The sequence below is a fragment of the Psittacula echo genome (genome assembly GCF_963264785.1).
Source record: "Psittacula echo genome assembly, chromosome: 2".
In the NCBI taxonomy this organism is placed as follows: Eukaryota; Metazoa; Chordata; class Aves; order Psittaciformes; family Psittacidae; genus Psittacula; species Psittacula echo.
Window position 1 is genome coordinate 152,562,809 of NC_137737.1, and position 17,039 is coordinate 152,579,847.

The window sequence follows — 17,039 nt, forward strand, 5'->3', positions numbered from 1 at the left end:
AAGGATTTAAATTCTGTAATCCTTGCTTCTTGAATTCTGAAGTATTATTAGAGATAATGTTAGTTTCATTAACCTATTAATTTTTTAAGTGCTTCTCTGATCTTAGAGATAAACCCTTTAGTTTAAAAAGCCTTTATGGTCAGCAGTCTGTCTTAAATAATTTTTTCTGGCCATTCTTCAGCAAGATAAGTGAGTATGTTCTGCCAATATATTTGTCACTCTGTAGTGATGTGTGGCAGCTGAATGTACACAGGTTTTCCTGAAACTCTACAGTTTTTTTAGCTTCTAGTCACAGAAATAATGACTGTGTTCTGGGGAAGTTAAAGTAATGAAACTGGCTCTGCAGTTTGATTTGATGAGCTGTGAATCACACATTGATGATGTATCTTTCATTCTTTTTTCTTTTCTTGTGCCTGGCCTTGTTAACAGAATTTGATACTCAAGTTTTTCACGTGCTTGGTGTAGGTGTCACAGAGCTCATCAGATAAGCTTCTAGTACTGCAGAGCCCTTGCCTGAAGTAACTGCTGCTGTGCTAGTGTGAGAGAGCACATTTCTGAAAAAAGAGAGTTCCCAGGGAGTGCGATCATATCCAGGATGAGGCAGTATGTTCAGGTTCCAACTGTTGAGCAAGAAAAAGCCTATGATTATAATTCTTCTTTTGATCCAAGACCATGTATGTGTTTGGGTAGGTGAAATTACCATTTTCTGATAATGTGGACTATTTCTTCTTACTGCTGTTGAGTAGAATAAATGTGTTTAAAAAGAAGAACCTGTACAGCTGGTTAAATACGTACAGTTTTTAATATGTAAAGTGCAGATTGCGGGACTCCTTTAGCAGGAGAGAAGGTGCATATTTAAACTCAGAAAATCCCATAATAAGTATTTTTTAAACCTTTTGTGTTGATTATCATGTAAGTGTGAACTTTTCTGTAGATACCGCTTTATCCTTTATATTTACTTGTGTAAAATGACATAGAGATGTCTTCTGGGGGGAGACTTAAATTGTCATAGGAATTTCTGTCGATAAACCTGCATAAAATGAAGTGGGTTCCTTTTGCCTGGCTTAGTGACCACGTTCTGTAGACCTACAAAACAGCTTATTTGTGTGAAGCGACTGTGTGCTTTGGATCAACTTTTTTATGGGTTAAATTTGTATCCGAGAAGTAGAGAATCCGTTTTCAATTGCTCAGCTTCTATCCATCTTTTACAACATTCATTTTTTCCAGTTTATGTTGTGAAATGTTCCTAGATTTTGTTTTATTTCTTTAAGTTCAGTCTATTTTCAATGTATGTTGTTAAGACTTGATTTTTGTACAATGTGTTGGGGTTTTAATATTCACACTTATTTTTTAACCTATTCCTATGGTTTCTATTAATCTTAACTGGTTATATCAAAACACTGAGCAATAGTTAATAGTTTTTCCACCAAAATCTATCTAATGACTGTTAATTGTTTTGGGATTTGCCTTTGGTTTCCTTTTTCTCTGTGTTGTTTGGGGAGTCTGTCACTTCATTATTTTTCTGATAGTGCTCTGCTTTAATTTCTCTACTGAAAATATCTTTGGAGGCTGAAAGCTTTGATAGATTAACTCTCACTTTGTGATACTTGAATGTTCTGTTGAATTTAGAAAGTTCTTTTAATGACATTAACATACTAATTTTAGTTTTATATTTTAATGGTAGAGAATTCTTTGAAAAGTTGTTTTGTGTTTGCTTTAGGGTTTTCTCATGTAAAATGTGCTACAGTTAAATACACAGCCGTGTAAAGATACTAGTGAAAATCCAGGGTGGGGGGAAGAGAAAATTGTCAAATCTTATGTTATATACTTAGCTAGGCCTTTTTTTTTTATGTCAAAATTCATTGTGTGCCATAAATTTGAAGAGCAGTATTTGAATAATACGGAGTTTCTATTAGGAGTTTTTATTTAGGGGGTTGGAACTAGATGATCTTAAGGTCCTTTCCAACCCTAACTATTCTATGATTCTATGATTCTATTAACTGAAACCGTCTGATACGGCTTCCAGAACAAGTTGGTGCTGTTACCTGATAGACTTTATCCTTCTCTAAGGAGTAATTCTATACAGGTTTTATGTTAAATTTATGTCATTAACAGAGTTCTGGAACAGCATTTGAAGATTTAAATTGCGTTTCTTTGCAAGGATTTTCTTCTTCTGTCACATAAAGAAGACACTAAAAGATTTGTTTTTAATTGCCTCTGTCTTGCATGCAGTTTTTACAGTATTTTCTGTTCTTGTTACGTTTTAGGTAGCTGAGGCAAAATATTTTGCTGCAGTTATTGTAAGAATATTTTGTTATACTGTTTACTCTGGACCAATGCTAGAGGTCCATAAAGTAGAAAATCAAGTAGGAAGACACAAGTACTAAGAGTCTTGAGCCAGGTGCAGAGCTGCGTATTTAACTCAAGAAACATTTAACAGGATGAAGTCTTGTTTTGGTGGATTTTGATGATCTTACTTGAATTTCCCAATAGTGAGTGGTATCTTATCCACTAACTGAAAGCTTTTTGATTTTCTTTTTGTACTGAGTTTTTACTTCAGGTGATATTTTTTAATATAAACTGGAATTATTTCAATATTCTAGTAGTCCTGAGAGCTAGAAAAACTAAACCATACTTTGTAGGTGTCTGTCTTTTTAAAGCAGGCAGTATGATACTTTTTAAATTAATAAAATTGCAAGTTGCATGAATTGTTCTGATGATCTTTATGTGTATTAGTAGTAGAGTAGAATTGAGATCGGAAAAATTCCTTTCTCCAAGTGTCTGTCTTTTGCCTGATGCCCAGTGAAATAGTGGAATATTGAAGCTAGCGTTTTATGTTGTGGTTTCTATTGCTTTATATATGTGCCTGTAAAACTTCGTAGACTTTGTGGAAAAGTGAACATAACACACATTTAGATATATTTTGAAATGGTGATCAGTCAGAATGAAGATGAAACAGCAAATGAAGTACTCTTGGTTTTAGTATTACTAAATTTATTTATCTTTCTGCATGTGTATTTTTTAGGATGGCAGGTACATTTCTAGTACCCAAGATGCTTGCATGTTTTCCTCTTGTGTTATATTAATAGTGTTGCTTATTTGACTTCTCAGTCGCTTTCAATTACCTTCATTTTGCTTTATTGCTGGTAGTAACTAGAAGCTGAACTCACTCTGCCTTTCTCCTCCTTGCTTGTCAGCTAGTCACTTCAAATGAAAACACCAGAGTTCCTAAAACTGAATTCTGAATTCTGTTGGGTGAATCTTCCTCTGCAGGAGTGTGCTGCTGCTGTGCTGCTTTGAGACCTCGCTACAAGCGTCTGGTAGACAACATATTTCCTGAAGATCCAAAAGTGAGTGATGACTTTAAAAGTTTAAGGGATATTTGAAAAAAACTGATTAGTAACTAATGCTTTATATTTTTTTTAATTTCCTATTTTAACGTTTTACAGTAAATTCTGGTTAAGCACTTTGTAGCTTTACTATAAGTTAGCAGAATAATTTAGCTGGAAAGAAACCTCTACAGATCATCTGGTCTAATTCTGAGAGCAGGGCTGTGTATATTGAAGAGTAAAATTAGGACGTTTTGCTCAGAGAAATAAAGATTTAATTAAACAGGGTATTCTGCAGCAGAGGTAGCGTTTAGTTTCCTAACTACTTAACAAAGGAAGTGTTTGTAGTTCTATGGTTGCAGGTGTGCACACTTTCCATTCTTCCACAAGATTTTAGTTTCCTAACTCTTGATGTATTGACTGTGTAATAAGTTTTTATTGTTCTGTAGACTGTTGTGATCCAAAAGGGTTTTTTTTTTTGGTTGTTTTGTTTTAATTTCTCCAGTTACTCATATACACTGGAACAGTCTCATTGCTATATTAAAGCCTGGTTCTTACTCTCTGAAAATAAGCAGCAGTGCATGTATCTGTATATAACCATGTGATGGTTCACACTGATCAAGAGCTTATGTATGGGCTGCAGTATTTTTTTAAATGTATTACCAGATTTTGTTCTCTTGTATTACAGCAGAAGCAAGCAGAACAGTCAGCATTTGTATAACATTTTCCTTATAGCTTACAAAGTATGTGGGCTTTTCTTTAAAATGTGTTGTTACTGAGTGCTGGTTACTCTCTTAAGTGTATGTCACTGAATTCAAGGGGAATGTTTTCTGCAGATACAGTGTGTTGAAGGCATGGAACAACATAGATTTATTTGTTTTAATCTACTTGTTTGGTACAGGTGTAGAAACACCCAGAATTACTACAGTTGTAGTCTTCCAGCTTTAATCTCACTCAGTAGCTCTGAGATGGCACTTCTTAAGCTCTGTTTTTTTAATTTGCATGGGCTCAGTGCAGGGCTGAAGCCAGGCTATGATGTTTTGCCTGTGTTAGAGGGAAACATACATGAGAAGACTTGCTTGATACAATGTATTAATTAATGGTTGTGTTAAAAGCGTCAAAGTCATTTATTTGAAAAGAAAAAGACAAAAAGCCTTATCCTTCTTATCTGGTAGTTATAACTACAGCCTCGTGTTGTATAACATATAACATTTCATGTTGGAACTAATATGCTAATCTTTGCTCTTGTTCTATACAGTTATGCTTCAGGTACCCTGTATGTCAGCGTTGTCCAAGATATGACACTGAAGAAATAAAATATTTAAAGTACAATCTTGTTTGTATGTAGTGTCAAAATTATTCATCAGATACACTTTCTCGGAGGTGAAGGGGAAAAGTAAAAGATTACATTGTACCAATAGGAAAAAAGTGTGTCTTAGAACTGGTGATACATCTCACTAAATAGTTTCTTTTGAATACCTGTCATGTGTTGCCTCCCATCCCCCCAAAAAAAAGATGAGAGAAATAGTTGCTTTATTTCTTTAAAAAATATTGTACTTACTTTATTATGTTGCTGATTTTTGCAGCAAAGCTGATGACAATTTTGCTCAAGTTGTGGGTTGTTTGGTGTTTTTTCAGTAGCTTATTCCCATGTGTATGGCTCAGATCTTTAAATGTTAAGTAGGCGAAAGGAAAAATACTTCAAAAGCTTTATACTTTCTGTGAACTTTTTTGCTTTATGTATTTTGTATGTCTGCTTTTAGGATGGTCTTGTTAAAGCTGACATGGAGAAGCTGACTTTCTATGCAGTGTCTGCGCCAGAAAAGCTGGATCGAATCGGCGCTTACCTAGCAGAGAGACTGAGCAGAGATGTTGTCAGACATCGCTATGGGTAAGGAAATAAGTCACAGCATTTAGAAATAGATGTTAACGTGTTTTTTCAGGCCTTTTGGCTAAATTGCATGTCAGTGGGAACTTTGAAACTCTTGCATACTCTTAAGTTCTACCTGAGCTCAAATTTTAAAGAATATAGAGTCAAAATAGGGAAAAGATTTTTAAAGAATGTGAGAATGGAGTAGGAAAATACTGAGTCTAAGAAGTAGCAGGATTTGGAAAAGGAAGGCAACATCCACCACAGGCCATCAGTTTTGGCTTTCTATGATGTCAAAAGCTATTTTCAGAAACTTTATAGAATGGATAAGTGTCCATTTTTTAGGGTAATTAATTTTGGTCACTGCTTTCTTTGCTGTTTTTATCTTGTTTACTTTGCATGTTGTTTGACTGTCCAGGAGCATGGCTTTCAAGACTGCAATTTGGATAGAAGGAGGATCTGCAGACTAGAAAGCTGGAATTTTGAAGTTAAACTAAAATGTGGTAGGAAAGAGAACTGGACTATATTTACTCTGTTACCAAGTATTATGACATTCCTTCTAAGAACACTCAATTCGCTGCTGCCTGCCTCCCCCCCAAAACAAGAATAAAAAATTAAAACGGATGTAGGAAATACCAGTAACTTCAGTTTTTAGACAGTGGGAAATCTATGCCTTCCATTCTTTCTTTTCTAAGTTTTGTTGTACTAAGGACCTAACTTGAGCTAATTGGAGTAATGATAAATGTAGCATGTCTTTTATGTAAGTCTCATTAATTTTCAGGTATGTTTTAATTGCCATGGAGGCATTAGACCAGCTCCTAATGGCTTGCCATTCTCAAAGCATAAAGCCCTTTGTGGAAAGTTTTCTTCATATGGTGGCCAAGCTTCTGGAATCGGGCGAACCAAAGCTGCAAGTTCTTGGAACTAATTCTGTAAGTAAATTGAGATGCTGAATCAAATCAAAGTAAAGCTTTGCTTATTTGCTATGGGAAAGTGGTTTCAGAAGTCACAAAGTACTTGCCAGTTACCATGAATTGAGAAGATTCTGTATGTGTCAGGGTATACCATTTTGCCCAAACACAGATCAGACACCAGCTGGAAGCAGAAATTCTGTTTCCTTCCAGTCTCTAAAATGTCTTTTGATGTCTGGCCTCATCCCCTGCAGAAATAATGTCATCTGGAAGGAACATGAAAACTGGTTTGAGAGTTTATATTTTGAATCTTTAAACAGACCTCCTGGACACATTGTGTAGATAAGAGAATGGTGGGGTTTTTTTTTAACTCTCCAGCAATGAGAGCAAAGGTGTGGGAAGGAGGACATAACATTCTTCTCCACAGCACTGACACTACACAGAAGAATTCCTATTAGCTGAAAAGTACCAGGGGGTAAAAATGCTCAGTGTTACAACCTCATCATTTTAGTAGCTTAAATATTTCAAGATTCAGATCCAGACTGAATGGGAATAACTAAAAGTGTCAAAATGAAGATTTAGAGATTTGGTTTTCCAAATAAAGTGATGGGTACAATCAGTATTCTAATTCTGTCACACTTGCCTTCTAGCTGCTGTATTTCCCAGGTTGTGCAATACAAATTTCATAAGTTCCAGGATTATGATATGGACTATTTTAACTTGGAGTGAATGCTTTTACATGAGTAAACAAGTAATGCCATTGTTAGCAGTGTCAGAGTTCTTTCTGGAGCCTGTAAAACAGCTGGGCTTTCATTTGGGCATGATTCCAGTTGATGGAATAAAACTTGAGTTGCAATTTGGGGAGATGGGAGGGCATCAATAAAGTGGTGCTACTCTGAAGTAGAATTCCTTATTGTGGTGAAATGCAGTGTTATGCAGGAGTGTCCCCTTGTCCCCCCAACTAATAGCTTTACTGATGGTAATGAGGCTACATATATCTCATTTCATTTTATACATATATATATATATAGAGAGAGATACTTATTTATTTTAACACATTTGAGCCAAACTACCCTACTTCTTTCAGTTTGTTTTGTATAATAATGCCTGGGTGAGATCTCTTAAAGCAAATAGCTTTGGAACTTACTTCCTGGGCTGCCAAATAGCGAGATGCACATCACTTTGCAGTTGTTTAAAATCCGTGGTGGCAAACAGTTATTGCCAACCTCCACTTCGATGTACAAGACATAAGTCACTTCTAATCGGATGCTGTTGACCAGAACTCCACCTCATGATAATTTGTTTGATATTCCTGTCAGTTCCTAATAAAGTCTTTTATAAACAAAGCAGATTAATGGACTTCCTAAATTAGGAGCTAATTTGTGTTTGTCTGTTGTAAAAACTCAGTAACCAAAAATTGTTACTTTTTCCTAAATAAGGTGTGGGATTCTGTGAGGAGAGTGAATCTATATGGCTCTTCAACAGTATCAAAAAGCTAATTTCAGCCTAATTGTGCTAATTTCCCTGATAGATGAAAAGATGGATTCTATTTGTGTTGACTGAAGAGGAGCAAAGTGTATTGGCACTGACAGCTTGTCTGTTACCAAGGACACTGACCTACTGTGCTCTTAAATAAATTCTGTTAGTCTTAGTGTAAGTTTCCCATCACATTTAGCCTCTTACTTTTTCCTCTCTTCCTGAAGGAAATAAACAAACAACAAAAAGAGTAGAAATAGAGGGACTCAATAATATTTCACATGCTTTAGTTATTCTGGTGTACCACTTTGGAGTGGAAATGAGTATTGAAGAGAAGAATAAATCGTGTATAAAGTGAAAGTCTTTCAGCTGATAAAAGTCAGGCAACCTTTAGAAAAGTTTCCATAATACTTTTAGGTTAAACTCAATTTCAGATCAATACAAATTTATAGTCTCCTTACACTTAAGAAGTTATGGAGTAAGATTGTGGCTATAAGATGATCCTCATTTTCCATCCCAAAGCTGCCTTTCAGAGCTTCACTGGAAAGCTCTCATCACTTCAGAAAGGCAGTTATGTTTTTCAAGTAAGATTCAACTGTAATACTCAAGTTGAATTTTCAGCCTCACAAACAGGTTTTACTTCAACTGTAGGGACTCATGATTGCCCAGAAGTCAGGGTTTCAAATGAAACAAATCTGTGTACTGAATGATCTGGGTAAAGTCTTGGAAAGATCTGGAAGCTCCCACTGTCTTCCAAGGTTGTTTTTGGTTTTTTTTCCCTGACTTCCAAATATCTGATTTTGGATGCAGATCTTATTCAGCTTCGTACTTGACATCATACAAAAAACCCTGTAAGTTTCATTCAGCTGTTTGTCTTCTTAAATTCTTTTTTGAAGTTAAATTTTGGGACTTAAGTTGATTCACTTTTAAAAAGCAAACGGAAAGATTTCTGGTTTAGATAAATTGTTTGTTTTTCATTTATATACTTTTATGCCTGATCTTCAGGTTACATATAATTAATTTCCATTACCTTTTTCTATATTGCATTTGTAAGTTAAGTTTGTTTCCTTTAACAGCAATGATTTTATTTTTCTTTTTCATAAAAATTGTAAATCTACTTTATATAGGCAGATACTTTGAAATTCAATAGTGGATATACAATCATAGTATAGTTAGGGTTGGAAAAGACCTTAAGGTCATCTAATTCCAACCTGCCTGCTGTGGGCAAGGGACGCCTCGCCCTAGACCATGCTGCCCAAGGCTCAGTCCAGCCTGGCCTTGAACACTGCCAGGGATGGAGCATTTACCACTTCCTTGGGCAACCTGTTATATGTTGAACACTGCTACTTTTTTTTTATGTAGACCAGATTTCAAATTGGCAGTGTCTATGAAGTTCAAAATGGCATTTTCTATCTTGGAAGATATTTTTATTAACCATGTGCTAGGAAAGCATATGCTGGTGAGGAAACTGAAAAAATGTGGTGGGGTAAGTGAGATTTCCTTGGCTTAAGTATTGCAGAATCTGAAGGCTGATGGCAGTAAGTTACATAGGAACTTATGGCAATGCTAAATTTCTCTCTCTGTTTTGCAGAATTTAAGTAACTGATTATTATGGAAAACGTGTCTCTCATGTAGAAGTAGTTGTGTTGCTTAGATCTATAGTGGTTATATTACTAGGATAGAATGAATTAATTATGCTTGTTCTTCCTGTCCAGGAGTGAAAAGCTGTAAAATCTTTGAACTTGTGGTCAAAATCTTTGTGACAAGAGAGAATTTTTTTAATAGTTTTAATTTTCTGCCAATTTTTTTTAAGAAGGTGCAGAAAATGTTTTTAGTGAGCAGCTGGCAAGTAATGGTAGGGTCATCTTAAACTGTGTTGGGAAAACTCAGTTGAATACAAACCATTTTAAGCTAATTTGGGATGCTGATGGGGTGAATTCTTCTTTGTATTTTGATAGTAAAATACTGTTTTTTCATCTGAAAAATAGCAGTTATATGTACAACCCAGTATTACCACACTTTAAATTTACCATAAACGCTTGCTTTAGTTGTTTGAGTGCTTTTTTTAAGAAGGGCACTTTCTTCTCAGGAGCAGTGAAATAATGATACAAACAGTGATAGTGTTTGGCTTTCTGTGCATGAGAAGATGACTGGTTTTGCTGGTTGTTATAATTTCTTATTTAAAAGAAGACAAGCAGTATCCCAAGCAGAGAAATGAGCAGTGCCTGATATAACAAGATTTCTGTATTTGTTAGTGTTAGCTTATAAAAGCAGTTGGTTTTGGCAGAATTGAAGTACATGTATATGTAAAAATAGTAGAAAATATCAAGACTGTGAAATTAAGGAATGTCAGGATAAATATTGCCAGTAGATTACTTATTTCTTTGTCTTGTTTGTCTGCAGTATAGTAATCTAGAAGTATGTGATGGAAACTTAACCTTTGTTACAAGATGTTTCTTTCATGACCAATCTGGAATTCATAGGATCACAGAATGTTTTGGGTTGGAAGGGACCTTAAAGACCATGTAGTTCCAACTCCTTGCTGTGGGCGAGGACACCTTCCATTAGACCAAGTTGCTGAAAGTCCTGTCTGTTCAAGGACCCCTTTAGGTACCAGAAGCTACTCTGAGGTCTCTCTGGAGCATTCTGTTCTCCAGGCTGTACAACCCCAATTCTCAACCTGTGCTGATTTAATATACGATAGAACTATTTAATCTCTAGGATCCCTGCTTTATCTTTTTTTACAGGAATTAAAGGTACAAAGTGACAGAAGTACACAAAGCACTCTTTCTCATCCTTTAGGTTATTAAATTATCTTCTATATTCTATGTCTGCATCTACTAGAATTTAAGTGATGCTGAATAAGTCACTTCAGGCAGTCCTGTTAGGGTCAGTCACAGTTATGTATTGCTTTCTCCACCTCATGCTCTCTGGTCTTGCAGTTTCATAGCCCCACTTACTAAGTGTCTTGTGAGCCAAGACACCATTAGTGGCTTTGTTACACAAGTGTACATGTGGCATTCAGGATAATTTTCATCCAGGTGGCACGAAGTAAAAATAGAAAATGAAACTATTCATCCCATACTGATAAAACTCAAAATTAGCAGTGTCAGCTGACCCTTCTGTTGCTGACAACCTTATCTTCTGATTATTTGTGGTCATTTCAATACTGTATTTGTGAAGTTAATTCATGAATATGGTGTTTGAAACTTTCCTGTTTAGAAAACTGGAAGTGTTTGTCTTGTTTGTATTTTTTGGTGAAGCACATGCATGTATTCACATACTTATTAGTGCTGTCCTGTGAAGTTTAGAAGAGTCTTCTGCATATAGGATATCATATTTCCGTATGTGATAGTTACCTACTAATGAAATACAGCAGTTTCATCTACTGGCTCAGTATCAGCGCTCCCTTTCCCCCATCTGAAACCTGTGAAAAATGCAGTCTGTGGAAGACAGACTGGGAGCTCAAATATAACAAAAAAATACTGCTCAGATCCAGCCTACTGGTTTTTTTTCAGGGAGATACTTTAAATACCATAACTGTAACTCAGATATGATGCATGCTGATTGTCTGTTCTTGAATTGCTGCAAAAACCTGACCTTCTTTAAAGACATCCAGGCTCCACTAAAGTTATGATTTTTCTCTTTCTGTACTTGCTATGTAAGAGTGATAAGGCAGTAGAAATACGTATAAGAAATTATGTCCTTAGAAATTTAATTTAAGAACTTGCATGATTTACTTAGAGGACTCACACAATCTCTGTCTTCCTGGTAATATGATCCAACTTTCTTGACACAGTCTGGAACAAACATCTTCTGACTAGATAATATATTTCTTCTTTATTTCATGATAGATCTATATGGTTTCATACTGATTGACTTTTATTGGTTTCAAAATTAATGGAAATAAGATATTACCAATGTCAGTTCCTTTTTGTACCTTCGATATTGTAAAAATATAGAAGATATTTGTACTGGCAAAACTGCCATAAATTACCAGTGGGTGATTGCCAGCATTTACTATGACTGAATGGCATGTTTACATCTCTAAAAGCTTTCTAAGTATATCCTAGGCAAGTTCTTGGACTTTCATAGGAGTTTTGTCCTTTTGTCGGTTGAATAATTTTTATATTTGAAGTATGGTTGAAAATATCTTAGGTGCTTAGGAGTGAAATATTTATTGAACAGCAGTAACAGTTTAGGAGCACCACTGCTAAGCAAGGAGAAATTGTAGGCTAAAGTGTACTGAAACGACTACAAATTTCTATAATGGAATGGAATTATATACTGTGTTGAATGACAGTGCAACTCAAAACTGTTGTTACAATTAAGCCTTCCTGTGGCCTAGATGTTCAGTCGTCTAAATGCTAATCCTGAGGTATGCTTCAGCAATGCTTCGTGTTCAGTGGGTGAAATTGTTTTGTTATATACATGAGGAAATAAAAGAAGTTTTGCCCTTTCTGGACATTTTTATGTGTGCGCCATTTTGAGGAGTATAACTTCTGGGTGCTTGCTTCCATGCTACAAGTCTACATCATGATACAGGGGAAATGTCCAGAGGGAGAGGGTCCCTGCCACTTTATTTCTCTAAAATTGTCATTTATCCTTACAAAGCAATTTCTTGAAACAATAAATCTTTCTTCTAGCAAAACGGCTATTAGGGTTGGATTAAGTTTTCATGTTGGAAGATCCTGTCAATCAAATAATTTTGTGTTTTAGAAAATACTAATATGCTCATATTAAATGCTGGAGGAATTAATATTCTCACAGCCACTCCTACAGCGTTCTGTTTCTTTAAACTTTTTTATTTCATTCTTTTACAAATTTTTTGGAAGTTTGCTGGGTGAATCAGTTGTAGACTTGAACACTTGAATGTCTGGAAAATACTAAGATCATGTTGAACTGGTTTTTTTTACCTCTAGATGTTGTGCTTTATGAAATTGTAGAGGCTAATTAGGTTCCTCTCTTCAAAAAACTTTAGAAAGATCTATTTCTGTTTTGTAATTGACAATTCTGTGAAACAAGCCAGTGAGATTCTATGTAAGACAACTTGAGAAGTCAGTGATCATTTTTGTAACTCGCTGTATTGAACATCACGTATGGTTTCTGTTTGCGTGCTGATTGTCTTTCAGACTGTTGCAGTAGCCTGTACAAAGTTGGGGTTTGAGTGTGTGTCATCACCTGACTGTGCAGGATAATCTCTACAGAAGGATATGTAAAATGGATTAGTATTACGCAGTTTTGCTTCTTTTCTCAGAGATGGCTGCGAGTATAGTTTTATGAACTGTATCATTTTCAGCTGTGCTTGTAGCTTTCAGTGGGTGAACTGTTAGTGCTGTTGAAAGGGATATGTGTTCTACATAAAACAGAAAAAAGACTAAAAAAAGGAGAAAAAATGGGGTAATTTTGTTTTTTTCTGAAATACACAGCTTTCACTTTCAACTTGAAAACTACCCACAGATCAGATCGTGCTGAAGTGATTTGGACTGTCGAGTTGAATGTGGGTAACGTGCTGATAAAAGCAGGTTCTACATCTTGGAAACTGCACAAGAAATGCCTCAGCCTGTGCTTCGCAGTTGGTAGGAAGACTACTGGGTGGGGAAAAGCTGAGGGATCTAAATGGGACAGCTCTCTGCTTCAGGGCAAAACCAGCACTGTGTTCAACCTTTCCTTTCCCTTTTTAATTCCTTCTGTAGTTCGTAAGACTGTCAGTGATGGAGAATCCAAAAGGTCTTTTGGCAGTCTGCTCTCTTTAGAAAGCAGAGGTTTTTAATGTCTGACTTAGGTAGCCTTCTCTTCAGTGTCAGCCTATCACTGCTTTTTCTATCGCTATTGGACAAAAACATTTATTTCTTTTTAAAGCTGTCTTCTGTACTTTGTAAGACTAATACCTTTTAGGCAGCTCTAGAGTAGATAATTTAATGTCTTTTGGTCTGTTTTAAAAGGTGTTTATCTAAAGTTTTGTTCATCCCTTGAATAATTGAAGGACTGCATCCGTTAATCACCATCTTCAGCTGTGATGCTCTAGCTGGATGCAGTACTTCATCTAAGGGCTTAGTGCAAATTAGGTGGCAAAAAAATTCTTCATTGGTGTCATGGATACAGATGTATCACAATATATTTTTTTCTTTTTCATGCCATTGTAATGGCATTGACTTCTGTGAATGTGCAGCTTATTATAACCCTAAGTTTCTTTTCTGCATTCAGCTGTGTCTGGCTTGTATTTGTGCAGCTGTCTTAAAATGGCATTTTGCATTTGCCATTCCTAAATTGCTTTCTTGATTTTTCAGGTCCTATTTCCAGTTTGTCAAGAACCAGGCATCAAATGTGCCTGCAGCTCTGGCCAGCTTAGTGTTCTTTGCACATTTGATGAGCCCACTCTGTCATCTGAGTTTCTAGTGTAACTCAAATACTGCTGTGTTCAGACAGGCCCCCTCAGAAGTTCACTCAATGCATTTTTGTAGTTTGATGTCACAAGTGTTACTGTATTTTTTCCAAACCCTTTTGCATCTGCCGTATGGGAGTGCTCTTTTGACACTGTTTTTCTAGCTTTCCTTCTAGGATTTTGTGTAATTTTTGTTACAGCATCACTGAAGTTAAGATATGACAGATGCTGCTTCATCTGGATTTACAAAATCTATTTCCCTATCATAGGGATAATTTGGAGTGAGTTGATATGATTTGTTCTTGACAAATCCATGTTGACTGTTACCTACTCTTTCATTACTTTGTAGATGTTTGCAAATTGGATTTTTCTTTTAAATGTCTTTCTGTGAATGGAATTAAAGTTGACTGGGTTCTAATTCCCTGACTCCACCTTTTTCCCTTTTGTAAAGATAGACAGAATTGACAGAATGCCTCCAAATTTATTCCATTGCATTTTGATAAGTCAGAATGTTGCTAGTTAAGCTGCTAGTGACAGTATACTCTTTGATTGCTTGGGCTGCTGTCTACAACTACCTGAAAGGAGGTTGTAGCAAGGTGGGGTCGGTCTCTTTTCCCAGGTAACAAAAAGCAATAGGAAAGTTGCACTAGGGGAGGTTTAGATTGGATATTAGGAAATGTTTTTTTTCCCTGACAGGGTTTTCAAGCATTAGAACAGGCTTCCCTGGGAAAGTGGTGCAGTCACCATCCCTGGAGGTATTTACAAGATGCATAGATGTGGCACCTGGGGTCATGGTTTAATGGTGGACTTGGCAGTGATGGGTTAAAGGGTTGGACTTGATGATCCTAAGGGTCTTTTCCAACCTAAATGATTCTGCGATTCAGTGAATTGATGACACTCACTATTGAGATGTTTCCATATTGCATAGCATGTTGTATTTGCAGTTGCACCCTTTCCTAACGATCTAAATCAAGTTCCAGTGGAAAGGCTTTAAAAGGAAAACTCTCCCATTTAACTTTTTCTTCTCTGCAGTGACATATTCAAATGTTGTCAGATTTGGGTTCTTTCCTAATGCAATGTTTTATGTTACTTCTTTAATGAAGCTTAGTATTCATTATGCTTTTTGGGGAATTCAGTATTGAAAGTTTTTTTTAATGTATTTTATTTTCCAGTTCGTCAAATTTGCCAACATTGAGGAAGACACACCTTCATATCACAGACGCTATGACTTCTTTGTGTCTCGATTCAGTGCCATGTGTCATTCATGTGACCATGATCCAGAAACACAAACCGAGTAAGTGCCATTCTGTATGTGTTAAAGAAAAATGTCTTAACATGTTAATATAGTCTGTAATACAGCTTTTCTTGTGATACTTTGTGCATTATTTCATTCCATAGGGAAGAAAATAAAAGCCTGACATTTTAAATAGCAAATTTAAATATTGCAAATGTGAGATGGCTAAACCTCCTGGAATACTTAAGTGGAATTTTACCTGAATAATTTCTCTCCAGAAAGGCTCTACTTATTATTGTAAATGTGTGCAAGTTGCATAACTCCTTTGAGAAATTAATGGGGCTACTCATATGAATAGCAAAAGCATGTTTTGAGTCTGCTATTTGAGAATTACTCATTAAAATTGAATTCTCATAGATGTGTGCAGTATGAGACTGTCTGAAGCTGAAACGCCTTCATGCGTTAGTATTACAAATTTGGGCATTCTTATATAAGCTCCACGATTGGTTTTACTTCAGCTCCCCCTAGCAGATGTGTTCTTATTGTTCAGCTGTATTTGACTCCTGAGTATCTTAGAAAACTTAAGGTATTTCAGATTATATTATTTGTATCTCCATTATACTCATCTTTTCTATTTCCGTGTGCTAAATTATTTATCCAACTATGAAAAATCCATGTGCTTTATGTTGGTTTAACCCTTTGGGTGTGCTGTTTTCATGTTCATTGCAATACATAAGGATTTATCCAAAAGTTTGCAGTTTTAAAAAGAATGAATACTTTGTACATTGCTTAGGAGAGAAGAAAAAAACAAACCAACAAACACAAGCCAAAAAATTAATTTCTCATTTGCTGTAATTTGCTGCCATCTTATTTGTTGCCCTGTTGTGGTGTGTAGGTTCTGCTGTAAACTGTGTCTCTAAAATGGTTACAATTAAATCTGTCTGCTTCTCCTCTACGTTTAGCCCTGCCCCCATCCCTTTGCCCTTTAGGAGGATTATTCCAGTGAATGGTTTTACAGGCTGACCACGTGAATTGTATGGGGAAGACCTGAATTGTTTTGAGGGACAAAGGGCAAAGGGGATGGAAACTTCTTAAGCAGGTAGCACTAGTGAAGTCAGTTTGTCCACTGCAACTACCTCATAACTTAGGCTTCTGCCAGGTACAGACTATTTACCCGAAGCTGAGGATTGCAAACAGTATTCATAAATGTTTTAATGAGCTTTTGGGGATTTTGCCTTTTTAGGTTTAGTGAAATAAAAACATAAATGTTAAACTGCTTACTTACCGTGCAACATTTCATAGAGGATATGATATGAAGCTCAGCTCAGGATTTTTAGTACTACTTTCACCTTCATTGCCCCCGGCAAATGAGAGGTAATATAAGTAATGAGCTGTGACGTGGAATGAATGAAGAGACAAAAACATCCCTTATTGGTCTATCAGGTATGTTTTTCTACTCATAAGGTTACCCCAAAATTAAAACACCTCAAAATTGTGATTGCTGTAGGAGTAAGAGAACTGTGCTAATCTTTTGTTCTTCAGAGTGTCAGCCTGCACCTTATCTGTGCTGCAGTTTGCAATGTTGTTGTACCCTTAGACAGGGAGGAATTTCATCCTAGTGACAGAAGTCTGTACGTGACCTTGATTTAAATGTAATCTCTGCTTTGATACCTATCTAAGCGTTACTTAGAGCAATGTGATGAAATTTGATGCTGCACCTTTCTCAGTAAGTCAACCCTTGTTTTTCAACCTCCTGTACAGTAGTAAGAACATGAAATCACTTCTAGTGGTACTCTAGTACACAGGTGTGGCCTTTTTTCCCCTGTGAATCAAT

General features: G+C 36.0%; 1 protein-coding gene across 9 annotated transcripts in view; it reads left to right on the forward strand.

The window, feature by feature from the left end:
- The window catches only part of EFR3A (EFR3 homolog A), a 77,523-nt gene that overhangs the window by 17,690 nt on the left and 42,794 nt on the right, over window positions 1-17,039 (forward strand). For 7 of the 9 annotated variants that reach the window (XM_080611017.1, XM_080611018.1, XM_080611019.1 and 4 more), the window contains 4 exons: window positions 3,274-3,350; window positions 5,093-5,220; window positions 5,981-6,131; window positions 15,144-15,265. In XM_080611017.1, coding sequence (XP_080467143.1) covers window positions 3,274-3,350; window positions 5,093-5,220; window positions 5,981-6,131; window positions 15,144-15,265 — 478 coding nt within the window. Of the gene's footprint in view, window positions 1-3,197; window positions 3,351-5,092; window positions 5,221-5,980; window positions 6,132-15,143; window positions 15,266-17,039 lie in introns of all 9 variants that reach the window. The other 2 variants (XM_080611022.1, XM_080611023.1) reach the window with 1 other exon arrangement.